Below are 22819 nucleotides of genomic sequence, written 5' to 3' on the forward strand. Positions count from 1 at the left end.
AATTATTTACTGTGGACACAACATCAGGAGTATTCAGCAATCAATTTCAAGATATACAAAACAGTCAGCAATAAAAGAATTTAAATTAATATTATTTAGTAATTAATAATGTAATTTCATTTGCATGCTTAATGCTGACACTGAGAAGCTGCTTTTTTTTTTTTTGCATGGGAAGACAATAATAACAGTCAACTAAATATTGAGTCCGGCTCACCCAGATGATGATGATGATAATGGGGCTCTAATTATCTAGCACTTAGATCCAACCTGTAAATTTGGCATCTGAATAAGATTCAGAGACGTTTTCATCTGTGGTTTTGGGTTTGCCTGTTGCAGAGATAAGATCGGTCATGCACTTCTCATCTGGATCCATACTTCCCCAGAGTTGGGAGGATGTTTGCATCTTGGCTTGTTTTGTTTGAGCAGCAATCCTGCTGACTGGAATCACATAAACTTGGTAACAGAACCAAGTAATCCAAGCCAGAGCAAACAAGTACACTGAGTATGAAAACAAAATGTTTCACATGAATTAAGTTGTCATGAAACACAAATTCTTTGAACTTGTAAGAAAACAATGCAAAGAGAGCATCAGAACAGGGGACTGTGTAACCATGGCCACTGGCAGAGCTTGCGACTTGTATTTATAAAACCCTGATAATTAGAGTTATTGAAGACAGCATATGACATACCACAAGAAGGAGCAAGATATCTGCTTACCGATTGGCATTGATGATGAGATGAAATGTACCTTAGTGCTCACAAGCAAGGATGCCACAGAAGGTCCCACTGAAAATGTTTTTGAAGTTGAATTGACTTCTCTTCCCTTTCATGCCAGTTCCCTTCAAAATATATATTTACCTTCTTCATCTTAAACTAGCCCAGCTATGATCGTTCCCCTTCTGCCTCTCCAGCAACAGCCCCGTCTCCCATCTGCCATTCCCATCTTCCCCCTCTCACTATCTGTGAGATTCCATCTGGATTTCACTGTTGCCTGCATCCCCTTATTTTATACTCCTGGTGATCTCATCTGCTCACATGATACCAGCTACCTTCTTCCTTTTCTTTCCCCCGAAACATTCTCCATTCCACCCCTTCTCCGTCACTTACTACATTGTCTCCTGCTGATAATGCTAGCTTCATTCTTCTGTGTGTCAGCTTTACACACCAACATCATCTTCCATATGGCTTCATCTTACACCTGGAACAAACCCTACCATGTTGCCTATAAGAAATCAGCTAGTTTCTTATGATAGCTAGGGTGAGCGTCACTGAATTGGCACTTTTATTATTTATTATTTATTGAAAAAGTAATACCATTTTGCAAACACAGTCATAAATATTGTATATATTTGACTGTATTCTTAGCCTCCACCGTTCATATGTCACTTGAAGCAATTTGGGGCAGGTACTAGGCCTTCTCTTCATATGTTTGTACAGCGCCTTGGATGTCACCTCAATCCTGATTGGATCTTTGGAGTCCTATTGTAATTCCATTCTTAAATAACAATAATAATAGTAACTAACACACCTAAAATGCCAAAAGTACTTTTAGTTGTGAATCTATCCTTGAGTTGCTCTGACTGCCATTATAATTTTGATAGGGTTTAAAGACATAAAACAGGAGTAATTTGCTAGTTTTTCACTGAAATATCTGCTGTCATCTGAAAGAGAGTTAAAGAATTTGGTTTGATATATTAGCAGACTATATGTATATGTATCTTAACAAGAGACAAGACACAATCTTAATAACCAGCTTTCTAGAATTTGATCAGTTTTAAAAAGATTACCCAAACCGGATTTGCTTGAATATTAAGAATCATGACTTAACCGTGGATTCTACAGACTTGCATGCATGGTAATCGGGTTTGCATTACAGAGCATATTGCTGATGGAATGAGTTTTGATGCTAAGTGTGTCCATCTCCTTTACAGAGGATATTATTGTATTGTCCAGTGGACTGTTATGTGAATGACTAATAAAGAACAAATAGACACTGTACAGTAAAGTTGAATGAACAGAAAATAGTATTTAAAGTGTATTAGCAATATTTGTTGAAACAAAAACACAGATTAAATGTGGCATTTATTTGTATCCAGTGGCATTTGCTTTAAATAAAACAAAAAGCCTAGAAATAGGTATTTTTTCATATACACAGTGCCAGAATTTTTCCATTCTAGGTGAGGACTTAAAATGGGGGAGGATTTCTCTGAAATCCTGCGCCTCTGATTATAATCTCATTTACACTGGTGTAAATCATGATTAGCTCCACTGATGGCAGTGGAGTTATATTTGTATAAAACTGATGTAAGCAGGTCTGGGGGGTACTGAGCTTCTGAAGGTGTCTGCGTTTTGAACAATGTGTAAAAACAAAGTTTTGCTCACCTATGGTCATTAAAGATACCATGGCATTTTTGTAAACAGCAAGGCTGTTAACCCTGGTGTCTTGGTCAAAATCCAGTTGAAGTAATTCCTTCAACTGCGTTCCTAAATTGATTCTGCAGTTTCCGTTGGATACACTCGCCTAACCTGCTGTGTAGTTTTTTGTGTTTCACACCAGAGCTAGCTGGACTTTACTCATAGGTGAATGATCTCTGTATAGAAGTGAGTGAAATGTTAAGTGTTTTTTAATCTTTTTGAATGAAAAGAGCTTTAGATTGAATTGGCATTTTGCTACTGCAATATGGCCTTCAACTGGAAAATCTTTTCCAGTCTTGGGTGCCGCATGGGTTGAGTTGCACTCCTTTATTGTAAAACCACATTGTGGGGTTAATCCATCTTTCAACTACTTCCAATTCAAAACATATTCTTTGATACATATTAATATCTTACTGTCCTATGTGTTGCATCATTTGCTGGTCCATGGGTACATGATCAACCTCTAGCAGAATTCAAATAATCTTAAAACATTATGCCTGCAGGTGTAACCACTAGCAACATTTTGTGAAATATTCGATGGGTCTTGAGAATACAGGTAAAGTTCCAAGTTTAAAATCTTCAGGGTTTACATTATCACACATAACAGGGAAAATGCAAAAGCAGCTGAGCTTTTGTGTATTTAAAAAAAAAAAAAGGTCACTATGGAAATCTTGTTAAAATGCAGGTCAGATTATAATCTCACATACAAAGGTGATTTTCCAGAGTAACTCATTGAAGCAATGAGTTTAGAATCTGACCCACTATCTCTAAATCCTTGTGTTTATTAATGATAAAGGATAAGAGAAAGTTGTAGTCTACGACTCTGATCATGGTATTGGGGGTCAGTTTGATTCTGATGTCACACAAGTGTAAATCAGGAGTGATTCCATTGGAATCAGTGGAGTTACACTGTTGTAAAATTGGTGTCGGTAACAGTGAGTGTTGATCATTAACTAATGTGAGTATTGAGAATTGCTACTTAAGCATTAAAGATGAAAAGCAGTGCACAAGTACTAAATATTATCATTAGAAAGGCATGCTCTCTATTTTTATTCTCCAAACAATCTTTTTAATTGTATGAGGTCATGATGTTTTCTTTTAGTCCTTTGGCCATGGAAATGATTTTTATTTTCATTGACATAGAAACATGCCTTTCTCATGATATTTAGTACTTGTGCACTGCTTTTCATCTTCATTGCTTAAGTAGCAATTCTTAATACTCACATGGGAATGATTTTTATTTTCATTGACAAATTAGAACTAAAAAACATAAAATGTTAATCTTTAGTTTTAATTATAACTTATGACTTAGAGTGTTTAATACATATAATTTCCAAATTGATAGCTGTGGAAAAATAATCGTTTTAAAGAAGATCTGTATTTGAATATTTGGAGGATCGCTGAATGAAATATGTGATGAAAACACTTAAGATTAGGAAGTTGTGGCCCTATGAATGATAGATCTATATAGCTGATCTTTGTGGTCTGGTGGTAGCACATTTCACTATTATTCAGTACAAGACTAAAGATTACTGTGCAAGACTAAAATTTGCTGTCACTGGGGCAAGAAACACTTTGAAGGCAAGACCCCTGAGGAAAAATGTACATACTGCACTGTACGTACTGGTTGTGCATACATCACATACAGTGATCTCTCTGGTCAGCTAAGGAATGGGGCTGCTTGGCTACAAAGAGGGAGATTCAACCTTCTAGAAAGGAGGTGAACTGAATGGAAGAAGGTAATGTGAGAACCTCAGTGGTTTCAAGAAGGGCTTGAAGGACCAACACCATGGTTTTGTGTTAAGGTAGTTTCCTGGGACGATTATTAGCCCAGTAAAGTTTGTGTAGATTTTTAAATTGAATAGGTTTCAGATCCTGCAAACATGAAAATACAATTATAATTACCACACTAATCCTGTCTGTATAATTCTTTGGGAATCAATTAAACTAGTTTACCTGCTCAAGGAATTTGAAACTTGCTGAGAAGCTTTTGGTGTTATATTGCTTATTGGCTCTTTGTGTTTCTTGTAAACGTGCAGACTGAATCAGCAACACCATCTACATGGATGGAATATACATTTCTGTACAGTTCTGCTTCCTTGAGGATTTTCAATATAAGAACTACCATATGAAACTGAGTAGTTCTGGCACATAAAATGTAAATGATAACAGTGTGCTTTATGTATTAAATTGGTATAAATCATGCTTCTTAAGAACTGAGTGAATTTAATGTTCTTTAAAGGTTGTGGATTGACAGCACTGGAAAGCTAATGTCTCAGCTTTAAAATAAAAAGGTGCACGGGTCACCATTAGAAGTCTGCATTTGCCAACAGTTTCCACTAAAGATACCAGTTAGGAACAGGAACTAAGGCTCAGATACACAAAGGGCCTTCAGTGTTGCAGTTTCTAACTTCAAGGTGCCTTGCCACTCAATGGAATTTCACAGTCCCAGGTTAGGTGCCTTGGTTCCCGATATAATGAATGGGGAGGTTAGGTGCCTAAGATAAGATCCATAAAAGCCAGAACACTGACCCACCCACTGTGAGGGGTGTGACCCAAGCACTGCCCCTCTCCAGAAGTTAGGTGCCTGTCTCTCCTTGGGATTCTCAGGTGGAGTTAAGTGTTTATGCTATTTTTGGAAGAATTGCTGGAATGGGTGGGGGAAGGATGTAGCCTCCCTTATGATGTTTAGCTCAGTGGTCAGGGTACTCACTGGGATGTGGGAGACCTGGGTACAATTTCCACCCTTTGCCTGATTTGGAGCAGGGATTTGAATTTGGGTTTCCCACCTCTCAGGCAAGTGCCCTAGCCACTGGCCTATAGATGCATTCTTTCACTCTCTTTGGCCCAGTGCATATTTAATTATTTATAGACAGTGGAACAGCTTCAACACGAGAGACCCCACCATAATATCCCATTGCCCAGGGTGCTCCCCTGGGGGTGGGAAACCCAAGGTCAAATGCCTGCTCCACATTAACCAAGGGAAGAGGAGGGGAGCAGGGGGGAATTGAACCTGGGTCTCCCATATCCCAGGTGAGTGCTCTAATCACCAGGTTAAAGGAAGATTGCTCCTGCCAGCACTTCCTCCTCCATGGCTGTTTTGCTTGAGTTTAGATGTACTCTAAGAACACTTATCAGATCAGGCCATGAAGGCAAGACAGCTAAGGGAATGCCTTGTGTGAGGATGTTGCTGGTCTTAAGCGGCTGGGTGCTTAGACTGAGGTGGGTGTGCACATGCTCACTGGCAGAAACTTAGGCACCTCTATGTTTAGGTGGCAGCTCAGCACAGGTTTTGAGGATCTTAGTGGCACTTAAATTTTGGAGTTCGTGCATAACTGCCACTTTAGGTGCATAAGTCCCTTTGTGGATCTGGCCATAATGCACTGATTCAGTAATGCACTTGAGCGTACTCTTAGGTTTAAACGCATGAGTAGACCCATTGACTACCCAAATACGCTTCAATGGTTCTACTGATGTACTGAAAGCTAAACAGGTGTTTAAGTACTTTTTTTAATTTGGGACCTCACTGTGTGGCATCTGCTGCCAGATCTTTACTTTTTAATGCCAACTACAATATGCCCCTTAAAATGGCAGTGCAAATTTTCCTTTCCATACCATCAGTGTACCCCAGGCTAAAGTAGGACATCCTTTAGGTCTGAGGGGTAGTTGTGTGTGTATATACTCATTCTAGGCATGCCCTTACTGAGGAGACTAACAACTAGTTTGCACTTTACTGTCAATTGCAGTTGTTGAGGTTTTTTTGGCATTTGCCACTGCTGACTAGATTGAAGACTAAGGCCACTCCATCTGACTTCACATGTAATAGTGACAAGATGGCAAACAATATTCTCTTCCACTTTTTAAGCCTTTGTAGATGGTTGGTAATATATGAGAGAAATAGATCATAGCTTGGATTATCATAGCTTTTTCTCACTTTTTGTCAGCGTGCGATTTTATTTTTGTCCTTGCAAGTAATCCCAATGAAGATGAGAGGCAAGGTGAGCCATATCTGGGGTCTGATTCACTGAACTCTAGAGGAATCTATCCATAGGGAGGGTGGGAAATGTTCTTGTTAAGAGCACTGTTACTGTATCAAAGTGTAACAGTGAAATACAGTTAATTAAATAAAACAGGGCTATGGGAATGATTCTCTTTTTATCTCATTTAAGAATTTCTCCCCCTCCCCCCGCCACCTTTCTTCTGTTTTCTCCCTAAAGTGCTTATCTATGGAAACAGCAGTTTTGGCCCATGGCGATGGAGTGGCTAGGCAGTGGGTTAGGATTTCATTTTTAGTTTGAAATGCTTCCAGCCATGAACTCTGTTTGTAGCCAGAATCAGTCCACCAGTAAAATAGTACTTGGTGAAAGTTTTAAAAAAAAGTTTGAATTTACACCCGTCTCCTCCAGCCAGCCATCCACACACATTGAAGAGCAGGGCTCCTCTGGGCCGGAGTTCTTGGGTGCTTTGATAGAACGGCCATGTTGTTCTCAAGGTTGTGTTATTGAGGGGAGATTAATAAAACCTGTGAAAGAATGTTGGCAAGTGAAGGACTGTGGTAAGAAATTCTCTCTCACAGCTCTGTGATCTGCCCATATTTCAAGCCTGTATTACTCTTTGTATTATTTTTTATGTTTTCTTCTGAAGAAATAAATCTATTTTCTCAGCAGCAAGTTAGCAAATCTGTATCCTATATTTGTAATTTAAGGGATACAGTGGTCCAGGTTAGTAGATTAGCAATTCCTTAACTGGAGTAGCAAGTAATGTTCCATAACTGATCTTACATTCCTCTTTTCAAATTGAGCATCTCAAACTTTGATAGTATTTTGTGCTAATCAAGGGCAATAAGGTATTTATTGATGATTACATGTTCTGTTCATTCCCTCTGGGGCTCCTGGCATTGGCCACTGGGCTAGATGGACCTTTGGTCTGGCCCAGTATGGCCATTCTTATGTATTTCTAAGCCTTTACTGAAAACTTACTGAATGAACCTATGACATTCAAATCGATAAACTCCTTATTCAAAATTGAAAGAAATGAAATCATAGAATATCAGGGTTGGAAGGGACCTCAGGAGGTCATCTAGTTCAACCCCCTGCTCAAAGCAGGACCAATCCCCAATTTTTGCACCAAATGGCCCCCTCAAGGATTGAACTCACAGCCCTGGGTTTAGCAGGCCAATGCTCAGATAAGGGTATGTAAAAGAATGTTCCCAGAGAGCTTAGTAATAGCTAACAGCGCTGTTCTCCATAAATATATGTCAAAGTATATTCTTTAATGAATAATCATCTTAAATGGAGTGCTCTTTTGCCTAAGATAATACGTTATTGTGCTTAGGAGAATGAATGGGATAATGGAGACTATGAGAGAAAGTCAGATTAGAAATATGAATACATCTCTTACCAGAGTGAAAACAAAAGGTGTACTTGTGGCACCTTAGAGACTTAACAAATTTATTTGAGCATAAGCTTTGGTGAGCTACAGCCCACTTTATCGGATGCTTATGCTCAAATAAATTTGTTAGTCTCTAAATTGCCACAAGTCCTCCTTTTCTTTTTGTGAATACAGACTAACACCGCTGCTACTCTGAAACTTACCAGAGTGGACGCCCAAATGGCTGCATAAACAGCATGGAAACATTCAGAGATGCCCTGTAGTATGATGACAGGCCATAACTTCATGGGTAGAGCAGGAAAGCAAGTATTATTTTCATAGACCATTGGTATTTCTGCCTTTTCGGTACACTTATTGAGTACAATATTCTTCATCATAACAGTCACTAGTACAAAACATTGAGGAACTAAGGATTAAAAGTGTTTCAGAGTAGCATATTGTTTTAACAATCCTTCAGTTAGCATCCCAATGACATGTTTATGTAAATTATATACAGAGGTTGTTGCTAAGGACTTATCATACATTTTGAATGGGAAATCCATTTAATAGGGTCTTGAGTTTAAAGCACAGAACTGAAGATCAGAAGACAGGGATTCTAGTACCAGTTCTGACACAGCCTTTCTGTGTGACCTTGGGTAAGTCACTAGGTTTCCTATTTTGTAAAACAGAGACAATAATGCTTCTCTTGTTCCTGGGAGTGCAGGAAGGCTCAGCTAAATGAGGTTTGCAAAGCATGCTGAAATCCTGTGATAAAAGATGCAAAGTGTAGTTTTATTAATAAAATTTCCTCTGCTAAATTGGAGATTAAAGTTTAGTTTTAGTGAACATAATCACAAGTATGGTAAAGTTAGTAAAGGTGTATAATTAATGAGGCCTAATTTGGAGGCTGTAATCAATGAAGCTGCTATTAGAAATAGGTTCTGTATGTTGTTAGTAGTGTCTTGAAAATGTTCATAACTATATGTCCTTTCCAAATAAATAGTGATTAACAAACACTATATATTCCTGAGTTCAGGATCAGTTGAAAGTTGACTCTGCAAAATTAGTTTGGAAATCTCCCAAGAACAGGCTTTCTTTATTTAAAAACTTTTAAAATGTTGTATTGTTTTACGTGAGAGTTTGTTTTAAAAACTTGCCATTTAACATTATTACGGTTTAATCTTTATTTTTCATAATTTCCCATTCTAAGCATAGGGAGTACTGTGTTTAAAAAAAAAAAAAATGCTGGAAGTGCCACCTACTTTTATGGACCAATACTGTGATTTACCTGAGTACACTATACATCCTGTTCAGAGTGAACAATGGAAGGGGGTCCAAATTTAACAAGCCAAGGAATCAAAGACAAATGGAGAGGGCCTGATAAGGCATCCAACTCAATGGGAGTGTTGCCGGTGAAGTCCATGAGAGCAGAATTGAGCCTTGGGGGAGGGGGAAAATAATAAACACTAAAAAAAATTCCTTTGAAATGTTGATTGCTGAATTATAGGGCCACAGAGATAGGGCATTTTGTCTTTTCCTTTTTTCTTCCAAATGTTCTGATTTTTCCCATTTTATCTTAAGTAGAGGCTTGCTGGTTGTGGTCTGTCTTTACCAGGAAGGGCAGTTTGTGGAAAGATTCAGTGTGTGACTGGGATTTTGATTGATTTTTAGTGGGATTTGTGGGTGCCCAGCACTCCTGAAAATCAGGTCACTTTCACTTAGGTGCACAAATATGGATTTAGGAGCTGAAAGTTAGGCCTTCAAATTTGGAAATGTTGGCTTCTGTTCTAAAAGATACTGGGCCACTCTTTGTGTGTGTCTTATTTAATTGTACATGTTTACTCATTTCTAATAGTAATCTATTTTTTTAATTTATAAAACATCCTCCTATTGCACATGAGGCTTCCAAGGCACTGAATGGACAGTTAAAGACACTCAGGTAAATAGAAGTATTAACTTTCAGTCCTCCTTTGTCTGAATTCAAGTGAATTGCTTTTTTGTTTTGTATTTTAGCATTTTCAGACCATGTTGAAGACCAAGTTGAATGTCCTAACTCTTCGGAAAGAGCCTCTTCCTACAGTGATCTTCCATGAGCCAGAAGCCATTGAGCTGTGCACCACAACTCCATTAATGAAGACCCGGGCCCATACTGGATGCAAGGTATTTGAAAAATCAAAACCCCCAAGGCTCAAGACAACTGTGGAATTGTTCCACACATATAAGAGGAAAGTGGGAAAAATTTCATTTTGTTATCTTGGAAACCTCATTAAATAATGCTAATACTGTGAGGTTTATAAATCAAAAGAATCTTTGGGCTTTTTTTAATTAACATTCTGCTCCTTAATAAATGAGGTTCTCATGCATAGAGAATGAAATCCCAAAGCAGTTTTGCAATCCTGGCAATAAATTGCACTTGGATCCTGGCTTCCAAAATTGCTTATTATACTCAATATGTAAGTGTTTTAGTGATGGTGTCATTTCACCTGGCCTAGTTTAAACATGATTATCGGTACTAACACTGAGATGAAAGGTGAGGTTCCCAGGCCTAAGTACCCTGTTTAGTAATCCTTACTAACATACATATATGCCCATTGAAATGGCTTTGCAGGATCAGGCTTGAGATCATATTTAAAAATAAAGAATTAGACCTTGAATCAATTAACCAGCAAGATGACTTTGTCCAATTACAGCAAACTACAGCTCCTGAAAAAGTGTATTTATTCTCTAAACTGCTTAAGCGCATAAAGTACTTTCTCTACTGTGACTATTTAACAATAGTGAACAGATCTGCTGGTCTGTCTGGGTATATCTGTCTAATTTAGTTACAAAACTAGGTTAGCCCAGTGGAGCCACAGATGTTATGGGAGATTGAGCTGGATTCTCATTTGGCTTGTACATCATCAACAGGATTGTTAGCTAAGTTGCAGTTGCTGAGCCAGATACATACCTGAGCCCAAAGGTAGTGAGAGAACAGTTCTTTTAGTCTTGGGCATCACTTGCTGTGCAAGATGCCAGCTGTAAAATAAAACCCTTTCTGATGTCACAGTGGTAGGTGAAATAGAAATTTCAAGTTACAAGTAAAACTTACAAGACCTTTTGTGCCTGTTGTTTCTGGTAATAGCCATTGAGATATTGCCATTTGGTAGAGGTGTGGAGGGAGAGGTTGCTTGATGGTGGTTTCCTATGCTTTTCACAGCATTCTCAGTAGGTAAAGGAAATGAGTTGTGGGTACATTATGAAATGAAATGCTTTACAGTGTTAGGCTGTTCTTTTCCTGGAATGTCGGTCACCAGGATTTTATGAGCAAACCTTTGTTCTAGGAAGTTTGACTTTCTTGTGGCTCTTTGCTGCGAGTGCAGCTGAGAAGAGCTCATGTTCAGTGTCAAGTGCCATTGCTGCATTGTGTTGATACAGTAGAACACAGGCCAAATGAGCCCTACACAATATTATAAGTCATTGCTACTGCCAGAGGTTTCCCTAATGATGTCTTTTGTCCTTTGTGTTGATACATAATGAAATTTGGGGAACATCAGTAGTTAATAGTACGGACTGTGGAGGGTCTGGCTTTCACATTTTGTGTGATGGGCTTTGGCTTAACAACACTTTCTGAAAGGAAATTTAACTCTGCCTCTGAGAGTATGATTGTAGAGTTCAAATCAGAGAGTGCTATTGGACTCATCCTGCAGTTCTTTAACAAATGAAAGCTCTTCTTTAACAAGTGACACGTGTTGCAGAATGAGTTGGAATCTATAGCAGTCAGAATCCTATTCCATACTTAGCTTTTTATGTATTTCTGTGAAAAAGCATCCTATCAGCTACCACTATATACATATCTTCTTCCCCTACTTGTCAGTGGCAACAACTGTATGTCATGCAGTGTTGTAGTCCATCTCCTTGCCAGAATTGTTGCCTACAGTGTAGTTTCCAGTGCTTTGTTGAGTTAGTCTCAAATGACTCAAGAGATGAGGCTTCTAGTACCTTTCCTGGGAGACCATTCCGTATTTGCATTGCTCTCATGGTTAAGAAGTTTTCCTCAGTTATTAGCCCGATTTTTCCCTTTCCCTATTTTACCTCATTGCTACATTTATTTATCCCTCTCTTCAAATATTTGTAGCTGGTTTGGCTTCCTCTCCCCTTGATGCTCAACACTCCTCGCCCAACCCCCACCCCCACAGCACTTCAGTGACTAATTCATTTCTACTTCTGCAGGTAACTTTTTCAATAGCAATTACTGTTTTTCTTTTGCCCTTTGGTTAGATCCACCAAAGGACCTAGATGAGTAATAAAAAAACATAGCAAATAGAGTTGGGCAAATACTATGTGACTATCTGCTGGATGAATAATTTAGGGAAAATTTAATTGCATAATTTTTTCAAAAGTTTGTGAAATTTAGCCAACTTATTCAGCAAATGTTATTCAGGCAGCTTTACCCTCCCACAGTTTCCCTCCACCATCCAGCTTTAGACTGTTGAGTAAATTTGCTCGCTAGATTGGTTCCTGAAAAGAAAGTTCACCCAGCCTTTAAAAACCATCAGAGTGCCTCCCATGTCTGCATTTCCTTAATCTGTATACCTAGGCTTGCCTTTTTCCCATCTTATCATATCATTCTAGGCTCAACAACATGACTCCACCAAGCAAACACACACTAACACAAACAAACAAGATATAATTTACATTTGATTTTGCAGCACAGAACTGCAGTTATTCCACGTTCAAAATTCTAACGGTCAGAGTCTCTCAGTGCAATATTAACTTACTCAATGGCACAAGTTCCAGCTCCTTCTTGCTATCCCGGCCCTTCTTTTCTTTACTCTCTTTCTTTGAAATTCCTGACATACAGGCAAGAGCACTGCTGCAGTCTCAGGATTTCAAGACTGAACAACACCTCAGATGCCGTTGCAGTCTTTGCTTGTGATTTCATATAGTTCATAATGCAGGCCAGCGCAGCCGAAACTTCTTGGGTAGTGTGTGCTGTCAAAGATTCCAATATATTTCTTAAAGATGAACAGACTAATTTATGAGAGAGGTGAGGTCAGAGCTCAGAGTGTAAGCTTGGGTTCTACTTCTATTGCTGACACTGCTTACAGTCTTGGGCAGGACACTCGGGTCTTGCTCCTGCCCACTGCTGAAACCCCGTATCTGTCAAGAAAGTCAACAACATGGGTGCCAACAAGATTGGATGCTGCTTTTTTCAGCAATACTATGCGGTTTAATGTAGTTAATGTTTGTAGACAGTGACAAAAGAAAAGTGTTTTAGCATTTTGGTCACAACAATAGTAGCTGTTCTCAAGAGAGAAACAAAACACCTTGGTTAATCAGGGACCTGTACATAGAAAGTCACTATTTGAGTTAAACCCTAATATAGCTGGGAAGGGGAGGAGAAGGCTAAGAATATATGTTTTATTATTTCCAGCTCACTTGTTGGGCGAGATTTTTAATCATGGGTTTCTAAATTGCTCCTACCAAAAATTAAATACATATCTTTTTGTATGTGCATGAGTGCAATTTAGATCGCCACATATGAATATTGGGCTCCCCCTTGTTCATATGCTGAGGATTTAGATTTGACTGTGGTTATCTGACTTGTAGCTCTTTGATTATTAATTGTGATGCACTCTTGTGTTTTCAAGTGGAAACTTTCTCTCCTTTCAGCACAACACTAAGTACTGTAGCATCAGGTTGAGACTGGAAACCTGGAACGCTTCTCGAAAGTAGGTTGCTCAAAATGGTCGCTTCTCAAAAGTAGCTGCTTCTACTGTCCCTTTTTTAAAGCTTTATCCTTATCCTTTGAAGAATAATCAAATATTATATTAGTTTATGCAGATTTCAAGGCTCCTCGTTTTCTATCTCTTAAAGCTGTGGAGGCATTACAAGGGATTTTATGTATTCTGTTGCTGCTTTTCCAGGCATTGTTACTGTAATGCAAAATGACAGAGTTTAAAAATGTTGCCTTGTACCTTGTGAAGTGGTGTCATTGGTTGAACAGTTGTATTAAATGATAAGACTCTTCAATGTGAAGTCTGTATTGAAGAGTCAGTGACCAGAGTCAGTAGTGGTTTCATTCAAATGTAGTGACCCTTATTCTTGGATTGATCAGGGGGTCTCGATTAGAGCAGCATGAGCCTAGCAAGGAATATTATTCATCAAAGCTGATTTGCTATAGTTTAGGTACAACTCATTCCTTTCCTAGGGATAAGCTCTTGTTAAATGGCAACATAAATTTCCATGATACAGCATTTTTAGGTATGGTACATTGCCTGTGGTTTTTCTTTTATATTCAATTGGGAAGATTATTAAATTCAAGCTCTTTGCTCATCTCTGTTGGACACGTAATATTAACATTTCTGAAATGACTTATGTGAGCTTAATGCTTTTAAAGTTCTTTTCAAATAAGATGGCAGGTAACTTGCATAGGTGGCATTAGTGAGATAATGATGTTTTAAAACCAAATCTGACTCATACTGTTACAGATGAAAAATTAAGAATTAATGGAAGCAGGTATAATTTATACCTGTTATTCTGGAGTTGGTGAAAAAATATTTTCACCAGCAGTAGAAAGGACCTAATCCTGTGTCTGGACTTCCTAAATGGGAGTGGTTAGTGGAGTTTGTGTTCTGTGCACGCTGGGGGTCCTTGTCCACAATTGGAACTTCTAGGTGCTTCTGTAATGTACATTATACTAATAATCTTCTGTACTTGGTGTATGGTATGGCTTTGTGGAATATTGAAGACCCTGGGCCAAATCCTTCTCTTCATTAAACCTGTGTTAGTTCATTAACTTTATTGGAGTTACTTCAAATTTAACTAGCATGACATAAATGAGAATTTGACCCACAATGCAAAAATCCATAATTAATTTCTAGAGTTAACAGTCAGTGATTTGCTCTCATGCCTCAAAAATAATGATCTGATGATTTCCCACACAAATAAGAAAATCCTCATTTGGATACTTGTAAAATAAGTGTCCTAAAGTTGCCCCCCTGGGCCTGATTCTGATCTCCTTTCCTGGGAGATGTTATTCGAGAAATAATGCCTGTGAAGTCAGTGGAGTTGCACCAATTTGAAAGCTGGGTTAACTAAGAGGATGCGCAAGAACAGACAAAAGCTTAGAATCCTAGAGTAATATATAATTCCTAAATTAAATAATAATAATTATTTTATTACTGATAAATATCCTTGTTACATTTTACAAAACTCTTGCTTGGGTATTACTCTATGTCTAGTTCTGTTGGTCTCTCTTCTCTATTTAGATTGCAAACTCTTTGGGGTAGAATCATAGAATCATAGAATATCAGGGTTGGAAGGGACCCCAGAAGGTCATCTAGTCCAACCCCCCGCTCGAAGCAGGACCAATTCCCAGTTAAATCATCCCAGCCAGGGCTCCGCCAAGCCTGACCCCAAAAACCTCTAAGGAAGGAGATTCCACCACCTCCCCAGGCAACGCACTCCAGTGTTTCACCACCCTCCTAGTGAAAAAGTTTTTCCTAATATCCAATCTAAACCTCCCCCATCGCAACTTGAGACCATTACTCCTCGTTCTGTCATCTGCTACCATTGAGAACAGTCTAGAGCCATCCTCTTTGGAACCCCCTTTCAGGTAGTTGAAAGCAGCTATCAAATCCCCCCTCATTCTTCTCTTCTGCAGACTAAACAATCCCAGCTCCCTCAGCCTCTCCTCATAAGTCATGTGCTCTAGACCCCTAATCATTTTTGTTGCCCTTCGCTGGACTCTCTCCAATTTATCCACATCCTTCTTGTAGTGTGGGGCCCAAAACTGGACACAGTACTCCAGATGAGGCCTCACCAGTGTCGAATAGAGGGGAACGATCACGTCCCTCGATCTGCTTGCTATGCCCCTACTTATACATCCCAAAATGCCATTAGCCTTCTTGGCAACAAGGGCACACTGCTGACTCATATCCAGCTTCTCGTCCACTGTCACCCCTAGGTCCTTTTCCGCAGAACTGCTGCCTAGCCATTCGGTCCCTAGTCTGTAGCGGTGCATTGGATTCTTCCATCCTAAGTGCAGGACCCTGCACTTATCCTTATTGAACCTCATCAGATTTCTTTTGGCCCAATCCTCCAATTTGTCTAGGTCCTTCTGTATCCTATCCCTCCCCTCCAGCGTATCTACCACTCCTCCCAGTTTAGTATCCGCAAATTTGTTGAGAGTGCAATCCACACCATCCTCCAGATCATTTATGAAGATAGGGAGTTATTGTGTGTCTGTAAAATATCTAGGACAATGAGATCCTGAGTCTGATTTGGGGGGGGGGCCTCTTAGTGATACCACAATACAAATAATAAATAAATAATGTAACAATAATAATGACATGGCATGTCAGCTTTTGACTACTGTCCCTTTTAGCTAAATATAACACAATAGCCTAATAGTCAGGACCATCCTTAACCCCGTCCTTTTCCTCCCAATTTGTTTGACAAATCCCAAATTCTCACCTCAATCACTTAAAGAAAAGTGGCAAACTGCTACCCTGTACTACATGTTTACTATTTCCTGCCCATATCTTATGCTACTGAAATCTAGATAATCTAGATAGTGAGTAAGTAAAATGTGATGCAAATAAAGCTTTTCTTCTCACTTGAATACTGAGGGTCAGCTCTTGGTCCCTGCTCTGGCCTCTTTGTGCTATCCTGGTGGAGCAGAGGGGCTGAAAAACTGCCCTATGAGGTCAGTTGAGGTTTCTCCTGGTGTGGGGGAAATCCCAGATGACATAAAATTGGTTTAAGGGGGTTTGTCAGCTGGCAATTTCTTGGCTGGTCTAATGGCTCATAGAGATCTGTTACAAGCTGAGATAATGGCCCCAGGGGGCAGTATAATTTAGAACAGCCGCAGGGTTGAAATTATGCCCAGCAGCTCCAGCTTTAGAACAGAGCTCTGGTGCAGCTGAGAGTCCAGGTCTTAGTTTAGATTTCAGTTATAGAATCAAACTGCTTGGTTATTTGTGTTCAGCTATACGGAATCATGTCTAGTAACTTTCAGTTTATTTCTAGATGTGAGGAGTCTGGGTTCCTGGTCCCCAATCTGAACTAAGAGCACATGGCAATATATTATTTATTCAGAACAGCAGACAATTAGGTATTTTGTAAATGCAGAACATGCATTTTCTTTTTGACATCTTTGGTGCTTAAAAATCTACTGTTTTATTTAAATTTCCTTCAGATAATTTAAGTACCCTCCCAACCTTTAAACATTTATTGCCAGTTTGGCTACTCAAACCACAGTTGAGTAGCTGCTGCATATATTCCTAAACCCACTTCATCTCATCCTAGACCAAATAAAAATGTTCTCTTTGCAGCTGTAGTGAGGTCAGGAGCAGTTTTCCTGAGCACAGCTGCATCCAGCCATAAATATAATGTGGCTAGCAGCTAGCTAGCTTTTTGATGGTCTTTATTACCATTTTGTTAGATCATAACTTGAAGGTGGCCATTATCTTTTAATAAAGAAACAAATTAAACGACCCAAACAAACAAATAATAAAAAAACCCTAATCCAGGGTCTATTATTATTCTACCACATATGTGAATGGGAAGCACAATGCCTCATTTTCTTTTTGCTTCATTTAGGGCTCTCTATCTGTTACATGTAAGCCATGCACACTTTATACTACAAATTGACAGTGTTACTCTAATTGCCAAGTTCTCCCTCCAACTCCTCCCAGCTGCATTAGGAAAAGTGGTACAGATCTTAATTGCTTCAGCGTATTAGAAGATTATATTCATCAGTGGGAGAGATGGTGAAATAAGACTTAGTTTTAGAGGCATAATTTCAAAAATGAGAGGGCATAACAATGGGAAAAGTTGCTTGTTGGAACATTCATTTACACTTCCCCCAGATAGTTTTCTTGGTCTAGAATTACACGAATTGAAGAATGCTCTGTTTCATTAACCTAAGATTTCAATAGCAAAGTTATTGCACATTTTTAAGAAAGCCTATGTAAAAACAAAGTATTAATGTCCATACTTGGAACTGGGGGCGTGATTCTCAGCTTGCACAGAGATCTAGCGTTCATTGAGCTAGACAGCTAAAAATAGTAACAGGTTTCAGAGTAGCAGCCGTGTTAGTCTGTATCCGCAAAAAGTAAAGGAGGACTAGTGGCACCTTAGAGACTAATCAATTTATTTGAGCACTGATGCTCAAATAAATTGGTTAGTCTCTAAGGTGCCACAAGTCCTCCTTTTCTTTTTTAAAAATAGTAACGAAGCCGCAGTAGCACAGGTAGCTGTGAGCAGCAGCAAGATTGGAGCACTGAATACAAATCCATCCGGACACCCTGGGTACATGCTTGGGGCAGCTGGACTATGTCATTGCTTGCCACTGCCCATGCTGCTATGGCTACGCTACTATTTTTAGCACACTGGCATGATGACAGCTAGTGCAAATGTGGCTGTGGGAGCTGGGAATGCCATCCCCAGCTCCAAGTGTAGACACAGCCATAATGGCTTTACTCTGATAGGATCACAAGGCACTTTAATAACTATGGGCCAAACCGTGTTCTGTGCTGAGCACTGGCAACTCTCACTGAAGTCAGTGGGATTTGCATGTGCTCACCACCTCTGAGTTTGTCCACGTAAGCGGTCTGATTCTGTACCATTAAAGTCTGTGGAAGTTTTGCCATTGACTTCAATGGGAACAGGGTTGAATGCGCCAACAAATGTAGCCACCTCTGCTGTGAAGGCCAGTAGCCAAGCAGACAACCATTAAGCAGAACATCCTACACAATATCTGGCATTGTGACGCTCTCCTCTCTGAACTTCCGAGCAGATCTCTGTTGCATATCATTTGCTCGCTTCATGCGTGGAAATGCCACTGACGTCAGTGGAAGTATTGTGAACTGGCTGAGTGCAAAATAACTAACAGAAGTATGACGTGTGAATGCAAGTGGAAAATGATTAGTTCAGAAGATTCTTGATAGGATCCCTAGACTTTAAAAATGAACCTCTAATCAAAGGATTTAAATTAGTTAAAATGATTTAGTAAAACCTGACTAAGTCCAGCCTGCTTGAAAAAGACTTCTGGCAATGTTCAATGTTTCACTGTGGTAGGATGTATTGTAGCAAATTTTGTTTGCTTACTAGTAAATAGGCATGATAGGAAAAATGTATTTTGGGTGCAGTAAAAGTTGCCATGTCTTGTCAGATATATTAATGTTCTTGCTTTTTGTTAGCATTTGCACTGGTGACATTTTGCAAGCAGGAGTTCAAACAAAGGGCATCTAGTTCTGGAAGTTTAAATTATACTTCCCTATCTAAAAACCTCCTTGTACATCACATTCACCAGCAAGAGTTGACTACACACATTTATCTGAATGCCTCTTGCTTAGGTATAGTTCCATGGGTTCTAATTTTGATATATGTTAATTAAAGCTGAGCGGTACCACAATTTATTTATTTATTTTGGGAGTGAAATTGAGAACTGCACTCACAGCACAATCCCTGGGAATATTGTAAATAATAATATGAAATGCCCCCCCAGCTACCCCCTCAGAAAACTAGAGTCTGCCTGGCTCCTTTATGGGCATGCAGTGAGCATGGGAAAGGCACCAGGAGTTTCCCGACACACCTGCATGACCTGCACAAGGGCCAAGTTCCCGTTCCTGGGCAGCCCTGAGTGCTGCTCCCTCTCTGCTTCCATGGGTTGACCTCATGATCCAAGATGGCCAGGTAGGTGGTAGGTTTATGGCTGTGTCTTACTGAGCCTTCCAGTCCCTGGCGGAACTTGCTGATCATGATGTGGGGAAAAATGGGGCGTGACTGCACATCAAAAAGAGTGTAGTATGGTACACTCTGTGTGCCTGGGAGCTCTGGGAGAATGTCTCCTGCTGTTCTCTTGGGCTGGGGTGAGGTGGGCCCCCCCCCCACCTTTTATTCTGTGCCATACCCAAGTGGCACACGCTAGCCCCAAGCAAAGAGAGGGACTACCCAACATGCACAAGGGTTAAAAATCTTGGGATTCCTTCAGTCATATGTGGGAGCAAGTTCCAGAGCGAAAAGCACCCCAGCTGACCTCCAATGTTGCAAGAGCACATTACGGAGAGAGGAGGTCATTCAGGTAGCCAGTCCTTGCTCATATGGATATAATACACAAAACCACTATGCTGTGCATCAGTTAAGGTTGGGGATGTTTTCTGTGGCCTAAACCAAAACTTCAGAAGCAAGGAAATGAAAATATTATGGTATCCATCACAATCAGCCCATAACCTCTACTCCTGTACCTAGAGAGAGAGACCTCACTGCTAGCACAACCATGGTCTGCTATATCTAACTCACTCTGCCCATGGGGTATATGCTTCGTGTATTTGAGAAATTATTTGCACTTCTCTTAAACCATGAAAAGTGTGCTTGCGTCGTCATAATGAGCCTTTCTTTCTAAGCTTGCTATGATATATGCATATTTCCTATTGTTTTGGAAACCTGGCAGAGCAAATAACCCTGTTACATTGTGTGCTGTCAACTTGCCAAAAAAAGAGTGAGTTATCTTGAAGTTTGGAAACCTTGTGAAGCACATAAAGTCTAAGGAAGTATAATCAGCTGTTTGCCAAAGATCTTCCACAGCTTGTGTTAGATTAATTGAGTTTTGGTTAAATAAATGGGGACCATTCAATCATGAGCAACCAAGAGAAGGAATTTGGAGCCCGAGAAAAATTTCTAAGGTAGGAAGAAGTCTGTTTGGCTGGAATTGCGTCCTTTTTTCGATTGCAGAGCTTGGTGGTTTTAACTGCCTTTGAGTTAACAAAAGCTTTAATTGGAAATCATCATCCCTTAGTCTCGTTAGCAAGAGATGCCAATCAGAAGAAATAATCTAAATTAAACCTTTTAATGTAAAACAATTATTTAAGGCTCTGAACAGTTTATATTCCAATTTGTTATGGAAGAAATAATGATTCACATTCAAAGCATAAAATGCAAATAAATAGAAATCCAAACTAAGCCGTTTGGACTCTGTGTGACTTGGTTGAGAATCATCATTAATCATTTATTCATTCCTGAATGTCACGCTCAAAACAAAGAACAAACCTGTCACAAATGCTGACCCTCTCTGTGTTAAGAAGAAAATCAGGAACTTTTCATTGGTAGATGTTCATCATTTCTTTAGCATATATAATACTTTGGATCCTAAAGTACTTTGGAATATCTAAATAGGGATCAGTCATCCTCTGCAGTGCAGCCATCATGGGGTAAAAAATGGTGGCCATTCTCTGCCAATAACTCTTCACAATGCTCTTTCAAAGAGGAAGTGAAGAAAAATATCTCCAATTTAAACTGTAATGGAAATTTTGGGCAGACAGAATTCAAGTTGGAATTTGGCTGTGACACTGAGGCTAGTACCACTCCTGTGTGGAAGTGTGCCATTGGATCTTTAATGAGTGCAGGTGAATTAGACATCTGTTGGGAAGACAAGCCTCTGTACTAACAGTGTCCTCTAACATAGTCATTGACTCAGTCTGACTCAGAGTGCTGACTGCCACCTACTGAATCCTCAGTTTTACTTTCTGCACCAGTTGCGTTTTCAGTCCAAGGTCCCAATCCTGCAATCAGAGTGGCATGGGCAGAGCTCCATTGATGTCAGCGGGGCTCTTTGTGGATGCAGAGGTCTGCCTCCGTAGTGCTATTTGCAGGATTGGGTCCTAAATAATTTAAGTCCATCCCTCTTTAGCATATAAGATCTGGCAAGAGCACAGCACTTACGTGCTATGGCCAAAACTATCACCCCCCCCCCAATACTAAGATAAGAGAAACCGGTGAGATACTGGGTGAGGTTCTTTGACCTGCGTTATGGAGGAGGCCAGAGTAATGGTCCCAGGAGATCAGATCACAATGGTCCCTTCTAGCCTTAAATCTATGAAACCTGAGGGTCAAGATTGAAAATGGAAATTTTTCCTTTAAAATAAGATCATTACAATTTAGAATATTAACAAGCCTACATGCTTTTGTATAAAAATGCATTTGATTATATTAAAAAAATATCCAGACTGGAAAACATTATCCTAGATTTTAAATGACCATATAATATAAAAGTGAAGTAACTTCTTTCAGTTTTAAGGAACCGAGCATATCTATTAAGGAACTTCATTTTAACTGCAGGTACTGTGCACACGTATTGTATCGTCTTCTGTACTGTCCATGTGTATTTGTATAGCACTGAATTTATAATGCATATATTCTGAATAAATTTAAATGGTAGTTCAGGTAGGTTCAGCATTACCTTTTATGTTCCCCTTGGTATTATACCAGTGACAGCTGAGAGCAGACCCTTGTCCAGTAAACATTAAAATAGTTGTAGAATGTATTTTATTTTCTTTCAAAAAGTAATAGTGGTGTCACAATTTATTCTTTTTCACTGAAGTGTTCTGGTTTGGTACTTTTTAAAATTTAGAAATTAAAAAGAAAATGCTCCAAAATGTTGTGGTTTTCATACCGAGTGGTTTGTAAGTGAAATCAGTACATGTTTTCTCTATCTGAAGTGAGAGTGATGTTTATGGAAGGCACAATGTTCACAGCACGGGAGGCTGGAGTTCTCTGACTGTCCACCAAGTACATCAGGGGAATTGGCAGTACAATCTGCCTTGCACTTCACAACTATCATGCTTCAGTACTTATAGGACTTGACGGCGACTTCTGGAGAGACAGTGTGGTGTACCCTTTTTGCCTCTTCCATCCTTGACCTCTCTCCAGACACTGACAACTAAAGTCCAGATCAGTGCCAGTTGTGATCTTGGTGTTTGAGATGTGGTCACCTGTCCTGTGGAAACTGGACTAAGGTCATTTCACATTGATTACTGCCAAATGTCATATGGTAGCTATTTTTTCAGTCACTTGTTACTTGAGCTAAATATAAGCCAGTGATAGACAGGTAAAAGACTGTCTTGCATTGTCAATCATCTGACACATCCATTCTCTCCAAAAGCTGAATTTCAGCACTTAAGTCAGTGGAATATTTCCAGGTTTACACTGGTATAACAGAGCAAAATTTGGCCCATAGTAAACATATACAATCAGAAGACTGATTCATAGA

The 22819-nt window shown here is 39.4% G+C and overlaps 1 protein-coding gene and 1 long non-coding RNA gene across 3 annotated transcripts in view; one reads left to right on the plus strand and one right to left on the minus strand.

Moving 5' to 3' along the window:
• PID1 (phosphotyrosine interaction domain containing 1) overlaps window positions 1-22819 on the plus strand; it is a 165607-nt gene that overhangs the window by 47507 nt on the left and 95281 nt on the right. The window contains exon 2 of one of the 2 annotated variants that reach the window (XM_027817365.3): window positions 9799-9945. The exons of the other annotated variant lie outside the window; for it this stretch is intronic. Within the exon in view, the coding sequence (XP_027673166.1) occupies window positions 9799-9945 (147 nt within the window). The remainder of the gene's footprint in view (window positions 1-9798; window positions 9946-22819) is intronic. 2 annotated transcript variants of the gene reach the window in all.
• Window positions 1-22819, minus strand: part of LOC122461705 — a 40956-nt gene that overhangs the window by 16023 nt on the left and 2114 nt on the right. The gene's annotated exons all lie outside the window — the stretch shown is intronic.

The sequence above is a fragment of the Chelonia mydas genome, chromosome 9, assembly GCF_015237465.2.
Source record: "Chelonia mydas isolate rCheMyd1 chromosome 9, rCheMyd1.pri.v2, whole genome shotgun sequence".
Taxonomy (NCBI): domain Eukaryota; kingdom Metazoa; phylum Chordata; order Testudines; family Cheloniidae; genus Chelonia; species Chelonia mydas.